A 15,005-nucleotide genomic window follows, 5' to 3' on the forward strand; every position below is an offset into this window, starting at 1 on the left:
CAGGAGGAATGAACGCTTGAGTCCAGGAGTTCCAGACCAGCCTGGGCAACATAGCAAGACCTCTTCTCCACTTAGAATTAAAAAAAAAAAAATTTGCTGGGCATGGTGGCACACGTCTGTAGTCCCAGCTACTCAGGAGGCTGTGTGGCAGGAGGATCACTTGAGCCCAGGGTTTGAGGCTGCAGTGAGCTATGATCATGCTGCCACACTCTAGCCTGGACGACAGAGTAAGAAGCTGTTTAAAAAAAAAAAAATCAAAACATTTGTTAAGCCAAGCGTAGTGGTTTGCACCTGTAATCCCAGCTACTCAGGAGGATAAGGTGGGAGAATCAGCTTGAGGCCAGGAGTTCGAGAGCACCTGAGCATCAATAGCAAGACTTGTCTCTAAAAAGTAAAATGATTATGTAATTTTTTCAGTTATTGAGATTAGAATGCATATCACTTTATTCTTTATAGTCTTATGTTTGGGAAAATGTTGGTTCTCTGTTGCTCTGATTACTTCAGTGATGTTTGCATTATTTGCTTGGTAGAGCAAATTAAGCTTCTCCCCTTTATGACACTTCTATTTTTAAGCTAGCACATTCTCAATTTTAATTTTAGTGAAGCTGTCAAATATTTTAAAATTAAAATCATGTTTTAAAAATGTGTGGGTTACTTGTTTTAATTCCCTATAGCACAAATACCATTTTAAAATAGGCTTGGCCATCAGTATATGTATGACAAATATGAACTCTTTTTTTGAGACAGGGATTTACTGTCACCCAGGCTGGAGTGCAGTGGTTGATATGAACTCACTTTTAACACATTAAAAGAATGAATAATTTGAAACTGACTTAGTAACTGTTCTTCTAATGTCTGATATACTTAAAGGGGAGTGTTATTTGTTTGATTTGTTCATTACTGTGTATCCAAGCACTTGAAAGTTACGTCTACAGGTTATACTTTCTGGTACTATTTTAAATAGTATATCTTAGCTAGGAGTACCTGTGAACTGAGTAACATAAAACACATCATCAGGTCAGTCTTCTTATTGACAGCTCTTTGATATGAGGAAGAATTGGATTATATAAACTAGTTTTGAATACCAAAATTAATCCAGTTTGTTATTGATCTACTCATTGATAGATATACCTGTTTTCTAAGATGTCCCAGACTTGTGCCACATCTCTCTCTACATGGACTCTGGTTTTGATTGGAATAGCCTATTTATTTGTTAGTGTTAGGTATCCCTACATAATAATATGAAGCTATCCACCAAATTTCACTTGGCTGATTTTGTACTATTACTAAAATCTAGTTTTATGTGAATTCATTTTACATTTGATTATTCTTTGAATTTCAGGATGGTGAGGAAGAAGAAAATGAGAAAGGTATGTTTGATGCTGAATAGAGTTTAAAAATTGCTAAAATTTAGAAAAACAGTAAATTATGTGAAAATAAAGCACTCCTTATTTGAAATCTTATTTTTGAAATTAGTTTATTTTCAAATTTATCTATTTAGTGAATTAAGTTAGCATCTTGATTTTATTTTCCAATTGGTTTTAATTTTCTTTTGAACACTAAAGATATATTCCAACTTAATAGTACATATCAGTTACTGTAGTGAGCAATGCTATTTTTTATTTAATCCAATTTTTATTTTTAAAATAACTTCTGGTATACGGTAAGTTGATTAAATTCTTAAGACTGACACTGCAGTAACTCATGTGTGCTTATTGGAGTCCGAGTGCATAACTCACAGTGAATTTTACAACTAGTCCTAAATATGATGAATGACCAGGAGACTGACTTTGTGTTTGCTGCTTAGAGAAACTTCCATACGGTCATCTGACAATTTTAGTTTAGACGAGCTGTCTCATTCAATACAATTACAGGGGCAACAGTAGTAGTACATGTGGTCAGTAGGAGGTTATGGAAGAGTCCTTGGACAGAAGTCGAAGGATCCTACTTTGGACTAGAAAGGACATGGAGCAGGGTTAAGCAAGGCAAATAAAAAGCCTAGAAGCAATGACGAAGTAAAGCTACTGACTGAAAATGTCACATGCCCGAAGCCTTTCTGTTTTGGGGGAATGCAAGACATCTTTGAAAATGGTAATTGCAGACTGACTGGACAGGATGAAGACTGGAAATAACCAATTTCCTGAACGTTACGGAGCAGGAGCATCTTTGGAGCCTTCTGTACCAGTTTTCCATACGAATCTGGACTACTCAAGCATTGAAGAGTGAAAAAGATGGGGCCCTGAAATACTGTGAAGACTGATTGATATCCTCAGACTGTGACCTGTCAAGAAGTCACCATGGGAGTTCTGAAGGTCACTAGGGTTCAATCCCAGGATAATTCGAGCATTGAACAACAATCTGCACTTTTGTCACTGTCCTTTGGAGGAACAAAATCTTCCATATGCCATTAACTTATAACCAGAAATGAAGAGCTGGTATCTTCAGGATGGAACCATTTTCTCACTGTTGTTGTTTGGTGTTTGTATGTAGAGATCATTTTTTCCATGAAGAATAAGTGATCCTGGGTAAAGGATGGTTTATGTTAGTTAATACCCTTGTGTTTTTTTTTTTTTTCCTCCTAACCTTCCATCAGTGCTAATAACTGGCTTTATATTTTCTAGGTCCTATTCTAGCTTATGAATATGAAATTGTTTAAACTTCTTGTTTTGCCATATTTATTCCTGTTAAATCCTCTTAGATATAGCAGGTTCTGGTGATGGTACACAAGAAGTATCTAAACCTCTTCCTTCAGAAGGGAGCCTAGCTGAGGCTGATCACACAGCTCATGAAGAGATGGAAGCTCATACGACTGTGAAAGAAGCTGAGGATGACAACATCTCGGTCACAATCCAGGCTGAAGATGCCATCACTCTGGATTTTGATGGTGATGACCTCCTAGAAACAGGTAAAAATGTGAAAATTACAGATTCTGAAGCAAGTAAGCCAAAAGATGGGCAGGACGCCATTGCACAGAGCCCGGAGAAGGAAAGCAAGGATTATGAGATGAATGCGAACCATAAAGATGGTAAGAAGGAAGACTGCGTGAAGGGTGACCCTGTCGAGAAGGAAGCCAGAGAAAGTTCTAAGAAAGCAGAATCTGGAGACAAAGAAAAGGATACTTTGAAGAAAGGGCCCTCGTCTACTGGGGCCTCTGGTCAAGCAAAGAGGTTTGTTTTTCTATGTCAGTTCTTTACGATACTGAATTCCAGCATTCAATAAGATCACTCTACATTAAGGGGGTGGCTTCAAGAACATGTACAGTAATTAGTGTCTTATGATCCTGCCTATAATATTTTTGACCGTCATAAGTTACTTTTAAAAATTTTCAAGATCTTCATAATAATGCAGTGTGTTCTACTGATTGCATTGTCGAATGTCAGCATATATTTGGTTTTTTTGTTGTTTTTTGTTTTTTTTTTTCAAATTGACAATTTTTGTGTTTTATTTTTTAAAATCCTTGTGATGATGGTTAATGAACAACTATCAGTTCTAAGAACACAAAATGAAGTCAAGTCCCAGTCCTGAAATCTGGAGAAGATGGCCATATTTCCACTGAATAGAATTGTCAGAAAATCTAGATCTTCAGGCATCTTGGGGAAAATCAGTGCAAGAATCCTCAGGGAGTCATTTGTTCAAATAACCTAATCTAGGCCTTTGGAATTGTTAATTTGTATGAATAGCACTAGTTTGAAATATAGTGAATATCAAGCTGTTCTATTTTGGGTTTGGTTTTGTTTTTGTTTTCAATTTTCTTCTGGTGATTTGCCTCTTTAGCTCTTCAAAGGAATCTAAAGACAGCAAGACATCATCTAAAGATGACAAAGGTAAAGGGTTTTTTTCCCTATTTATTTCAGTGTTGACATTGCATATTTTCATTAAAAAGTAGTAGTTGTGTGGTGTTTTCTTTGACATTTAGTCCTTAAGAATTTTATTGACAGGCTAGAAACTTGAGATGGTCTTTATGTAAACTGTGGAATTATATATATTATAGAAAACTGATTGATGTGTTACTGTTTACTTACTTTGTAAACTGGTATTGGGTATGTTAAAAACCCATTGGCTAGGGAACACTTATCTGGTATGTTCCAAGGGACTGTGTTGGATATTAATAGATATTTTCTTACATTATAATTTCAGAACTATTTTATCTTTTGTTAACTCATTTATAACTACTGTATATCACCACAACCTTTTCCCTGTTCACAGATTATACTTTCTGGTACTATTTTGAATAGTATATCTTAGCTAATTAAATAATACTTGTGTGTATTTGTGGAATCTAGTGTTCGTTTTTCTTTTTTTTCAATTCTTGTAAGTTTCAAAGTGCAATATTTACTTGCTTTCTGATACTGAGAAATCTCATGCCCATGAGCTATAGTTTCATCTTGTACATGTGCTGTGTTTACTTAAAAAATACTTACTTTCTACAAAAGGATTTTAAGGGAAAATAAAACATTCAGGTACTACAAAGCTTTTAAATACCTCCTAAATGTGTAAAGGAGAATTGTATGCATCTTCTATAGTTTATTTTAAGCCAATTGGTCTTTTAAGGAAAAAAAAAATTTTTTTTCTGTAATTAGTAACATATCTGGGCCCAAATGTTACTGGTAACAAAAATGATACACAAACATTGAGTTAACATTTCATAAGGCCCTTGATGAATACCCTTTGTAAGAACAGAATCAAGTATCAACCATTAATATTTAAAATATTTGAGCCAGGTATGTGTTATCTTTTCTCCCTCTGAGTCTACGCTGAAAGTAGCTTCACAACTGTTAACACATGTAATTTTTTAAAACATCTAAAATTTTTACTCTTTCTCCATTTAATGTGAAATATAGAAATTGTTCCTTTTAATTGCTTGTATACTGTTTCTCTTAAAGTGAGTAAAAATTATTTTCCAGCTAAAGTCAAGTGAATGAAAATTTCCCTTTTATTACAGCACATTTGAAGAAAAGGGTGACTGGCTAGGCCTGTATCCTAAGATACGGCCTCTATACGTATGAAGCCATAATTTGTGTGTGACATAGTACAGAAATGATTCATATAATCATTTACCTGTTATAAAGGATTTTGAGATCTCTGATCTTTAATCTTGTAGTTGTTTCAGAAGATTGTTTCTTACTGACACTAGAGTTATCCAGCTGCATATAATTCCCATTTTGTCTTACCTATTCTCTTTTTTTTTTTTTTTTTTTTTTTTGGAGACGGAGTCTCTCTCTGTCGCTCAGGCTGGAATGCAGTGGCCAGATCTCAGCTCACTGCAAGCTCCGCCTCCCGGGTTTACGCCATTCTCCTGCCTCAGCCTCCCGAGTAGTTGGGACTACAGGCGCCCGCCACCTCGCCCGGCTAGTTTTTTGTATTTTTTAGTAGAGACGGGGTTTCACCGTGTTAGCCAGGATGGTCTCGATCTCCTGACCTCGTGATCCACCCGTCTCGGCCTCCCAAAGTGCTGGGATTACAGGCTTGAGCCACCGCGCCCGGCCATCTTACCTATTCTCTAATAGGGAATGAAGGTGTACCAGTTGGTTTGTCTTTGTTATTAACCATGTAAATTCTTGAAAAATGTATACCTTACTCTGACTTTTTCTTCTTCCATGTCAATTTCTAAGGATCTAAAGCCCACAGCAGATGTGGCAATTAAACAGTCTGTTCATTGCTAAGTGATTGCTTCCTGGTTGTCTCTATTCAGTGCAGTGGTAGACTATAAATTATTAAAACTGAACAGCAAATTGATTTTTTTACCCTCTTCAACTTAGAACTCATACAATAGGAAATGTACATATATTTAGATTTTTTTCCCTCACTAGTTATGTTGTCTTGTTTGATTTCAATAATAATAAACACAGGATTTTTATATAGTAATGTCATACTATCAAAATTATAGTTTGGAAAGAATGTGGCCCTTTTAATTTTGTATAAAGATTCTGATTGAGATACTTAAACATCTGATATTAAATCTATTCTAGGAAGTACAAGTAGTACTAGTGGTAGCAGTGGAAGCTCAACTAAAAATATCTGGGTTAGTGGACTTTCATCTAATACCAAAGCTGCTGATTTGAAGAACCTCTTTGGCAAATATGGAAAGGTACATTCTTTTTACCTTTTTATCCGTCTTTCTAGTATCTGCATTTGAAATGAGGATTGTATTCTAAATACTATTACATAAATATCTTCTAATTTGTTGTATCTCTTAGGACGGTTAATAGACTTAATTACTGAATTCTGTGGTAATGGTAGATGAGAGTTAAGGGATAAATAGTGTTTCATCATTTAATCTGTCTCTGAGCCTTGGGAATCTTTGTATTCCAAACTTTAAACCTATTTAAGCCAAAGACTAAGTTTATTCATCATGATACTTTGTAGCACGTAGCTTGGGATCTGGCATATTGCTGAGCCTGATTTGGACATCTTGAAAAAATATATTTATATTTAGACTATTATTAGGCAGTGGGATATATAATTCAGTGGGGACTGGGGGGAACCATATACGATCCTTGTTATAGATTTCTAGTCCAGTAATGGAGAAAAATGTAAAATTGGCTATTATATAGGCATTAGAATCGTTTAAACTTATATAAAGTTGTATACAAACATGTATCTATATTAAGTTTATATATAAACTTTTTTTTTTCTTTTTGAGACACAGTCTCACTCTGTCACCCAGGCTGGGGTGTAGCAGCGTGATGTGGGCTCACTGTGACCTCTGCCTCCCAAGTTTAAACTATTCTCATGCCTCAGCCTCCCCAGTAACTGGGATTACAGGCATGAGCAACTGCACTGGGCTAATTTTTGTGTTTTTAGTAGAGATGAGGTTTTCACTATGTTGATCAGGTTGGTCTTAAACTCCTGGCTTCAGGTGATCCACCCCTGTCTGAGCCTCCCAAAGTGCTGGGGTTACAGGTGTGAACCACTGCACCATGCCTGTATATATAAATTTAATCAGAAGTTGTTTTAAGTGCTGTGAAGGAAAAGTACACAGGTGTTAAAAGGGGGAGGCTTTACTGTGGTTAGTTCATCAGGAAAAGTTTCTCCGGCAGTTAAGGGGAGACCTAAAGGAAGAGAAGTAAGAGTAGTCAAAGAATACTTCATTAATAACGAATGCTTTGAATTGTGAGCTGCATCCCTGAGGGCACTCAATACTGTCTACTTACATTACAGTTTTTCATATACATCATAGTTAATGTACTCCACTGTAAGCTCTTCGAGGTCAGGGACCTTATTTACTGTACTTCATGTGCACATGATAGGCTTTCAAATATTGAAATTAATGAATTAGTGACCATTATTGGTAAATAGCCGTTAATATTACCAAAACCTGTCCTCTTGATTTTCAGAGGCTTTTTTCCCTGCTTTAATTAGTGAGTTGCCTGAGTGTAAAGGAGGTTCTTGTAGGTGTCAGAAATAGAATGCTGAGAATTGTAGCCCCATGATAGGCTGTGTTATTTTTTCTTCTGTTTTCAATAATATATTGTTAGAGATGTGAAAACAATATTTTAATGTTGATATTTATTAGTAGTAAAACTATATGTGGATACCGTATATTTGGTAGGAAGACCCACAGAGTTAAAAATTAAATGGCTATGGGGCAAATCAGCCTTTCCTAGGGCTGAGGTAAAAGTTGGTTGGTTCCAGCCACCCACACCATTAAACTCCTGATTTTCCTGTTTCCTTGTTCGCAGCTTTATGTCTTTACTCTGTTCAGCACTGAATCGTTCTCACTTTTCTTCTCACTCATCCATACCTGCTTTGTCTCTCTTAACTACCCATCTTACAGAATTGAAATTATTTGTCATTTTCATATACATTTGAAAAGCACATAGATTGAAAATGTTGTCTTTCAAGCTTTAGCGTGTTTTTCAGGGGGTGCATTTTTAAGTCTGCTTTTTTATATGTGATTGGTTCTTTACTCATTATAGAAAAGTATCAACACTCATCATTAAGATACTGGAAACTTTTTCTCTAAAGACATTCAGGGTGGGCATATGATAGGGATATTTTGGTTCAAATCCAATTTATTTGCTTTTATTAATTGTGCCATTACTTCACTGATGAGATTGTTTTGGCTACGTTGGCTACATATTTGAGGGGAGGAAATAAATATAAAAAGAAGGTTAAATTGCTTTTTGGCACTTTAAATTGTTCCCCTGAATATTTATTAAGATGGGTAATGTAGATGGTGATCACAAGAATATGAAATAGGCTGGGTGCAGTGGCTCATGCCTGTAATCCCAGCACTGTGGGAGGCCGAGGTAGGCCGATCACCTGAGGTCAGGCATTTGAGACCAGTTGGCCAATGTGGCAAAACCCTGTCTGTACTAAAAATACAAAAATTAGCAGGATGTGGTGGTGCATGCCTGTAATCCCAGCTACTTGAGAGGCTGAGGGAGGAGAATCGCTTGAACCCAGAAGGCAGAGGTTGCAGTGAGCCGAGATCACACCACTGCACTCCAGCCTGGGCGACAGAGTGCGACTCCGTCTCAAAAAAATATATACATATATATATGAAACAGAATAAGATACACCCCGAATTAATACATAGTTTCTGTTTTGAAGTTTCATGTATTTAGAAGTGTGTGTAGTTGCAACTAGAAGTGTGTGTAGTTGGAACATTGTAAAACTCTCTAAAGTACAGTCTCATTTTATAGGTTCTGAGTGCAAAAGTAGTTACAAATGCTCGAAGTCCTGGGGCAAAATGCTATGGCATTGTAACTATGTCTTCAAGCACAGAGGTGTCCAGGTGTATTGCACATCTTCATCGCACTGAGCTGCATGGACAGCTGATTTCTGTTGAAAAAGTAAGCTTGCCTAACTGTTTATCCAAGCAAGTCGAATTTGATCGCTAGTTCTCAACTCATAGCTGTTAACAGTAGCAGGGAGTAGAATTTGCAATTATTTTTAATTTTTATGTGTTTGTAGTTTTTACTTGCCTTATAATTTTCTATCTTTTCCAGATTTTCTGCCATTAACACACTTTTTATAATCACAAAAATGTAACCATATGTATAAATTGTTTTTCTGGTTCAAACCTTTCAGGTAAAAGGTGATCCCTCTAAGAAAGAAATGAAGAAAGAAAATGATGAAAAGAGTAGTTCAAGAAGTTCCGGAGATAAAAAAAATATGAGTGATAGAAGTAGCAAGTAAGGATTTATTATTTTTATTTATTTCGATAAACAGACTTTTTTGGTACATTATGAAGCACTCATTCTGGTTTTTTTGTCTGGGGTGGTATGGTCAGGACACAAGCCTCTGTCAAAAAAGAAGAGAAAAGATCATCTGAGAAATCTGAAAAAAAAGAAAGCAAGGATACTAAGAAAATAGAAGGTAAAGATGAGAAGAATGATAATGGAGCAAGTGGCCAAACATCAGAATCGATTAAAAAAAGTGAAGAAAAGAAGCGAATAAGTATGCTATATATCTTTTCAATCCCTTTCTAATGCATTCGACTGCTTAATTTTTACAGTGGAAGGGAAAACCTGAAATTATAATCCAGAGGTGTAAGCTTTGTTGTTAGGTGTCATTGTGGTAGGAAAGGAGGTCTAGTAGGAGTAATTGTCTTCTTTTCTACTCTGGGGAAACAAACAAATGTTTTCTTCCAGCTAACCTCCTTTGCTATTCTGGGCTGACTTAAAATGGTCATTGATTAGTACTATTGAATTAGGATCTTTTGGTATCACTGAAAGTATTTATGTTAGCAGACTGAACTGTTTAAAAAACTCTTTGCATTTAAGTTCTTGTAGAATAAGTAGGTTTTTTATTTCTTGTATTGGTGTGTGACTGTCAGAAGTTAGCATTTTTACATACGTATTTTCTTTTTCAATGATAATTTTTAGACATTTATTTTATATAATTTTTTTCCCTTAGGTTCAAAGAGTCCAGGACATATGGTAATATTAGACCAAACTAAAGGAGATCATTGTAGACCATCAAGAAGAGGAAGATATGAGAAAGTAAGTCTCTGATCAGGATGGCTGTATACTACTTCAGCTGTTTACAAAAGAAGATAATTCTGTTTTTCCGTAACCATCTTTGCATACTCGCATGCTAGCAAACCCAAGAAAAAGGAAATGTTGCTAGTTATTTGAACTTTTTAAATGACCTGCTAAACTTGAAAAATAAAGCCCCAAAATATTTTAATTTCTAGTGTTCTTCTAATTTTTTTCTATAGGTTCATGGGAGAAGTAAGGAAAAGGAGAGAGCTAGTCTAGATAAAAAAAGAGATAAAGACTACAGAAGGAAAGAGATCTTGCCTTTTGAAAAGATGAAGGAACAAAGGTTGAGAGAACATTTAGTTCGTTTTGAAAGGCTGCGACGAGCAATGGAACTTCGAAGGTAGGAAGAGGGTCTGTTTTATACCTGTCGTTAAATATAGGTAAATATTTAACACTGGTTATAAGCCAGATTTCTGGAAATTGTATTCCCACAGAAAACTGTTTAACACCTTAAAGAAGTACGGTAGCATCTAATGATTTCTTAAGTTTGCATAGCACTTTACAATTTACAAAGTGCTTTCCATCTGTTATCTCCAACTCAACAGTTCTATAAGGCTAGTTATGCCCATTATACAATTGAAAAAAGTGGAGGCCCAGAGAGGCTAAATGACTCTTCCAATGCCCACATGGCTAACAAGTGGCAGAGTCGGGACTCAGACCCAAGTCTTCTGACTCCAAGTCCAATGCTCTTTCCTCAACACCAAAGCTGCTGCCATAAAAAACATGACTTTAAAGGAAAAATTTGAGATAAGATAGTTTCAGAGTAGCTATAGTGTTCAAATACTGTAATCTGACATTTTAACACATTTAGCAAAATTTATTGTTTGTATTAGTGCCTAAGAGAAGGAAGATTTGCCCTGTGAGCCTAATGGTATTCAGATTGTATCCCAAAGCAAGCATTCTCTTTAAAACAAATGGAAAATATAAACAAAGCAAGATGTTTCCATTTTTAGTGGCCATATCTCAACAGTTCATCATGAGTGTCAGTTTACTTTTGTATATCAATTTTTGGATGCCACTTAAAATAGTCTTGTGGGTGTGTTTTGTAGTATATTATTTCAAATGTTAACCTATCTTGTCCAGGGGTTACTTATCATGGGATTTCATCTATTCATTCATGAGAGTGTTGGGAACTACCAGAGATACTTTTAGCAACTTAGGTTATTCTGCATAATAATTGACACACAACTTTACTAAAAGGACGTAATCCTTACAGCACATAGAACCCATTTTCTTTTTTTTAAGATGAAGTCCAAATGTGCCTAGCTTCCTGTTTATTTAGTTGACAACAGATTGAGAGGAGAGTGGAATTGAGGGGCAACTAGACCAGTGATTCTCAAACCCTATGAGACCAAAATCCCTTTTATATTAAAAAATGTTGCAATGCCTTTACTCTCCTGAAATGAAACTGATGCGTAACATACTTAACCTATACTAATAATTTCCAAAAATAAAAGTAATGGCTTAACTATAATATAAAGGAGAAATAAAAGTAATTTATAATAAAAATATGTATTCCAGATAGGAATGTTTAGGCATGACTTAATGAAGTAGTCAGATGTTTGCATCCCTATTTAGACTCACTGAGAATGGGACAGCTCCAAATACAGACTGACATTGTATGTCAGTTGATATGTTGTATTGGTTAGTAAATACCAGAAGTAGTGTTGACATTATGACATGATTTCTGAAATGGTGAGCAACTCTTGGTAAAAGTCTCAAGAAAGTATAATTTTCCTTCTATTTATATGGAGTTGCATTATTGGAAATTCTAAAATACATAAATCATATCAAAGCAGACAAACTTAGTATTTATTAAAAATGGGGTTGAGTTCTAGACTCACGTTATTTTTGCTTAAGGCATTTGGTTGTTTTTAATGGTGTGAATGTCCATTGTGGCATCTGAAAGGTATGAGAAGTGTTGGATGGTTCTTACTGTGTACAACTATCCTCACTATTCCATGCATCAATAAGATGCTTAGATTCCTTCATCCTCATACACTAAATGCTAGTATCTGCCCCATGGTCATTGTGATAATTAAAAATACCCCATTGATTTCTGTAGAAATAGTACTGACCCATTGAGAACCACTGCGTTACTAGAGAAAGACATGCCAATGATAGACAGAAAAGGACACTGACTACCTTACAGTAAGAAAATAACATTAAAAGTCTAATACAATAACAATTCAGTTCAGCAAACAGTTGAACTACCTCTGACTCAGAAAACACATTACCTGGAGCCATCTATTATAGGACAGTAAACATTCCAAAATAGCCCTTAAAGACACCATTTTGTTGTATGTAGTATTTGCTATTGTTGATGTTCATTGTTATGATCCCAAATCATCAAAATAAAGTATATACTTTGTTTAAGGAGATACAATAGAATATATAATAGGCATTAGAGCTTTTTCCATCAAAAACAGGTGTTGGAAGTTGTAGTTTTGTAAATTTATATATGCAGATTACATCCTTCTAAAATGTCAATTAATTAATGGACTATTATTATAGTGATTTTTATTTAAACAGGAATCATCTAAGAGGCAACTACTCTATATTATAAAATTTAGCTGCTCAGTTGACAGTCTTATTTATAAATAAGTGAAAATATTGGGATCTGTTTAAAGTTTTACTTTGAATTCTCTTTCCAATTACATTAAAACTACTTAGATTGAGTTGAAATTTTAAATTGCCAACCTCAAGGAAAAATTCAAATTCAAAGCTATTCTCTTTCACACAGTGCTAGCATAATTTAAGTATTTCTAAATACTGATTTTTGGTAGACGAAGAGAGATTGCAGAGAGAGAGCGTCGAGAGCGAGAACGCATTAGAATAATTCGTGAACGGGAAGAACGGGAACGCTTACAGAGAGAGAGAGAGCGCCTAGAAATTGAAAGGCAAAAACTAGAGAGAGAGAGAATGGAACGCGAACGCTTGGAAAGGGAACGCATTCGTATTGAACAGGTGCAGTCAGAAAATCTTTTCATCTTAAATAACTCACCTTTTTCAAACTCTGTGATTTTAGCCCTAAAATTTGCTTTACTTGTTGTAAAGCGTCTATAGAATGAGTTTAGCTAATGAGCTTTTAAGTGTCCCTGAAAGATAACAGTGAATTAGGTACTAGTTAAAAATACAATTAGTAGTGACTTTGTTCTAGATAACTGGTAATAATTCTAGCTCTGCAATATCATGGCAGCCTAATAGTCTGAGCATAGGACTATGAGTCCAGAGTAGTTGTAATCCAGGCTCTGTCACTATCCCAGTCTTAGAAAATAATAATGATTTCCTTACATATTATAGTGGGAATGATTTCCCAAGGCTGGAAGGAAATAATGCCTCTCTTTGCAGAATTGCACCTCAGGGTTTTAAGGCACTTAGTCTCCATACATATTAAGAACGCTATTTCTAATTCCCTTTAGGTGCTTTTATTTTAGTCGAATGATTAAACTAAACTTGACCTTCCCAAATACTTGCCAACTTTCACCACCCAGTCCTTGTTATTTTTAATGTTGCAGAACGATAGCTATAGCCTAGATTATTGAAATCAAATTTAGGTGTCATAGGTTTGTGTTTTGCCTGGTCTTTGCTTATGATGGTTTCTTAGCGACAGGATTAAAACAAGGTTGCATGTATACTTATCTTATGTTTTCATTTTGCCTTGGTTGGTTCTTCCTTCTGTGTTGTCTGAAGGAACGTCGTAAGGAAGCTGAACGGATTGCTCGAGAAAGAGAGGAACTCAGAAGGCAACAACAGCAACTTCGTTATGAACAAGAAAAAAGGAATTCCTTGAAACGCCCACGTGATGTAGATCATAGGTAGTTACTCACTTTATTCCTTAACAGTTACACTTGCTGTTTTATTCCCTTTAGGCTAAGACTAGAGAATTAGAAAGTATAAACTCCTATCACTGAAATAAAAGTCATAATCAACAGGGATGGGAAGGATTACAGTACTGGGGTAGACCCAGTGCACTGGCAAGTGGGAACAGTCTGCATTTCTTTCCCTGTCTACCTTTCTGATGCCAAACGTTTTTCGTTATGACTGGAAATACATTGTCGTAATAGGCTTCAATAATAATTAAACAGATTTTGAACATTCTTAAAAAGGTAGTGCAGATAGTATAGAAATGGAAGTCATAAACTTGAGATTGAAAGATACATTCTGTTGTGTGCTTGGATTCATACTTCATATAGATTTAAAAATACAAGTATGCCCATTTAATTTTCTTAACATAAATTCTATTAAAATGAGTTGATTGTGTAGAGAAATAGGTGGAATGAATGAACTGTGCTTCTGACTTGCCACTCTAATGTTTCCAAAGTTAAGGATAACTGAAGAGGTTGTGAACTGCTGGTTAGAATTTTATTATAAAGTGGTTTCAAGTATTTTATTTGTCTTTTCCATTTAATAATTATAAGACATGCAGTTTTTCAACTATTTTTCTCTCCCGTTAAATTCCTCTCACACTATTTGACTTTACGTAATTCAACAATTAAGTCTTTGCTAGTTTGTACTCCTGAGTGTGTTATGTCTTGAGTTTATTAGCCCTGTTGTGTCCACAGTTCTAACATGTGGTATGTATGACTCCAAGTAAATGTCGTTTGATTACTGTAGAACTAATTTATGTAAATGAGCAAATATTTCTCTTCAAGGCGAGATGATCCTTACTGGAGCGAGAATAAAAAGTTGTCTCTAGATACAGATGCACGATTTGGCCATGGATCTGACTACTCTCGCCAACAGAACAGATTTAATGACTTTGATCACCGAGAGAGGGGCAGGTTTCCTGAGAGTTCAGCAGTACAGTCTTCATCTTTTGAAAGGTAGATATGTTGAAAATTGTTACATTTATTTTATGAGCCTTGCTAGTGATAACTCTGTTTCTCCTAAAATCTTCATTAAGAAGTACCAGGTCAGAACTGAATGCTCAGAACAAATTATATGGTTTTTGTTTCTGTTAATGGGAATGTGATTCAGTATTCCAAACTAATTAACTAGAACACCATTAAG

General features: G+C 35.4%; 1 protein-coding gene across 11 annotated transcripts in view; it reads left to right on the top strand.

Annotated features, from left to right (window-relative positions):
• Positions 1–15,005, top strand: part of LOC105489575 (SAFB like transcription modulator) — an 82,478-nt gene that overhangs the window by 31,527 nt on the left and 35,946 nt on the right. For 5 of the 11 annotated variants that reach the window (XM_011754473.2, XM_071066774.1, XM_011754499.2 and 2 more), the window contains 12 exons: positions 1,343–1,370; positions 2,699–3,167; positions 3,775–3,824; positions 5,970–6,088; positions 8,649–8,798; positions 9,037–9,140; positions 9,239–9,405; positions 9,865–9,950; positions 10,169–10,332; positions 12,779–12,959; positions 13,686–13,810; positions 14,648–14,818. In XM_011754473.2, coding sequence (XP_011752775.1) covers positions 1,343–1,370; positions 2,699–3,167; positions 3,775–3,824; positions 5,970–6,088; positions 8,649–8,798; positions 9,037–9,140; positions 9,239–9,405; positions 9,865–9,950; positions 10,169–10,332; positions 12,779–12,959; positions 13,686–13,810; positions 14,648–14,818 — 1,814 coding nt within the window. The remainder of the gene's footprint in view (positions 1–1,342; positions 1,371–2,698; positions 3,168–3,774; positions 3,825–5,969; positions 6,089–8,648; positions 8,799–9,036; positions 9,141–9,238; positions 9,406–9,864; positions 9,951–10,168; positions 10,333–12,778; positions 12,960–13,685; positions 13,811–14,647; positions 14,819–15,005) is intronic. The other 6 variants (XM_011754480.2, XM_011754508.2, XM_071066777.1 and 3 more) reach the window with 2 other exon arrangements.

This window comes from Macaca nemestrina, chromosome 7 (assembly GCF_043159975.1).
Source record: "Macaca nemestrina isolate mMacNem1 chromosome 7, mMacNem.hap1, whole genome shotgun sequence".
NCBI lineage: Eukaryota > Metazoa > Chordata > Mammalia > Primates > Cercopithecidae > Macaca > Macaca nemestrina.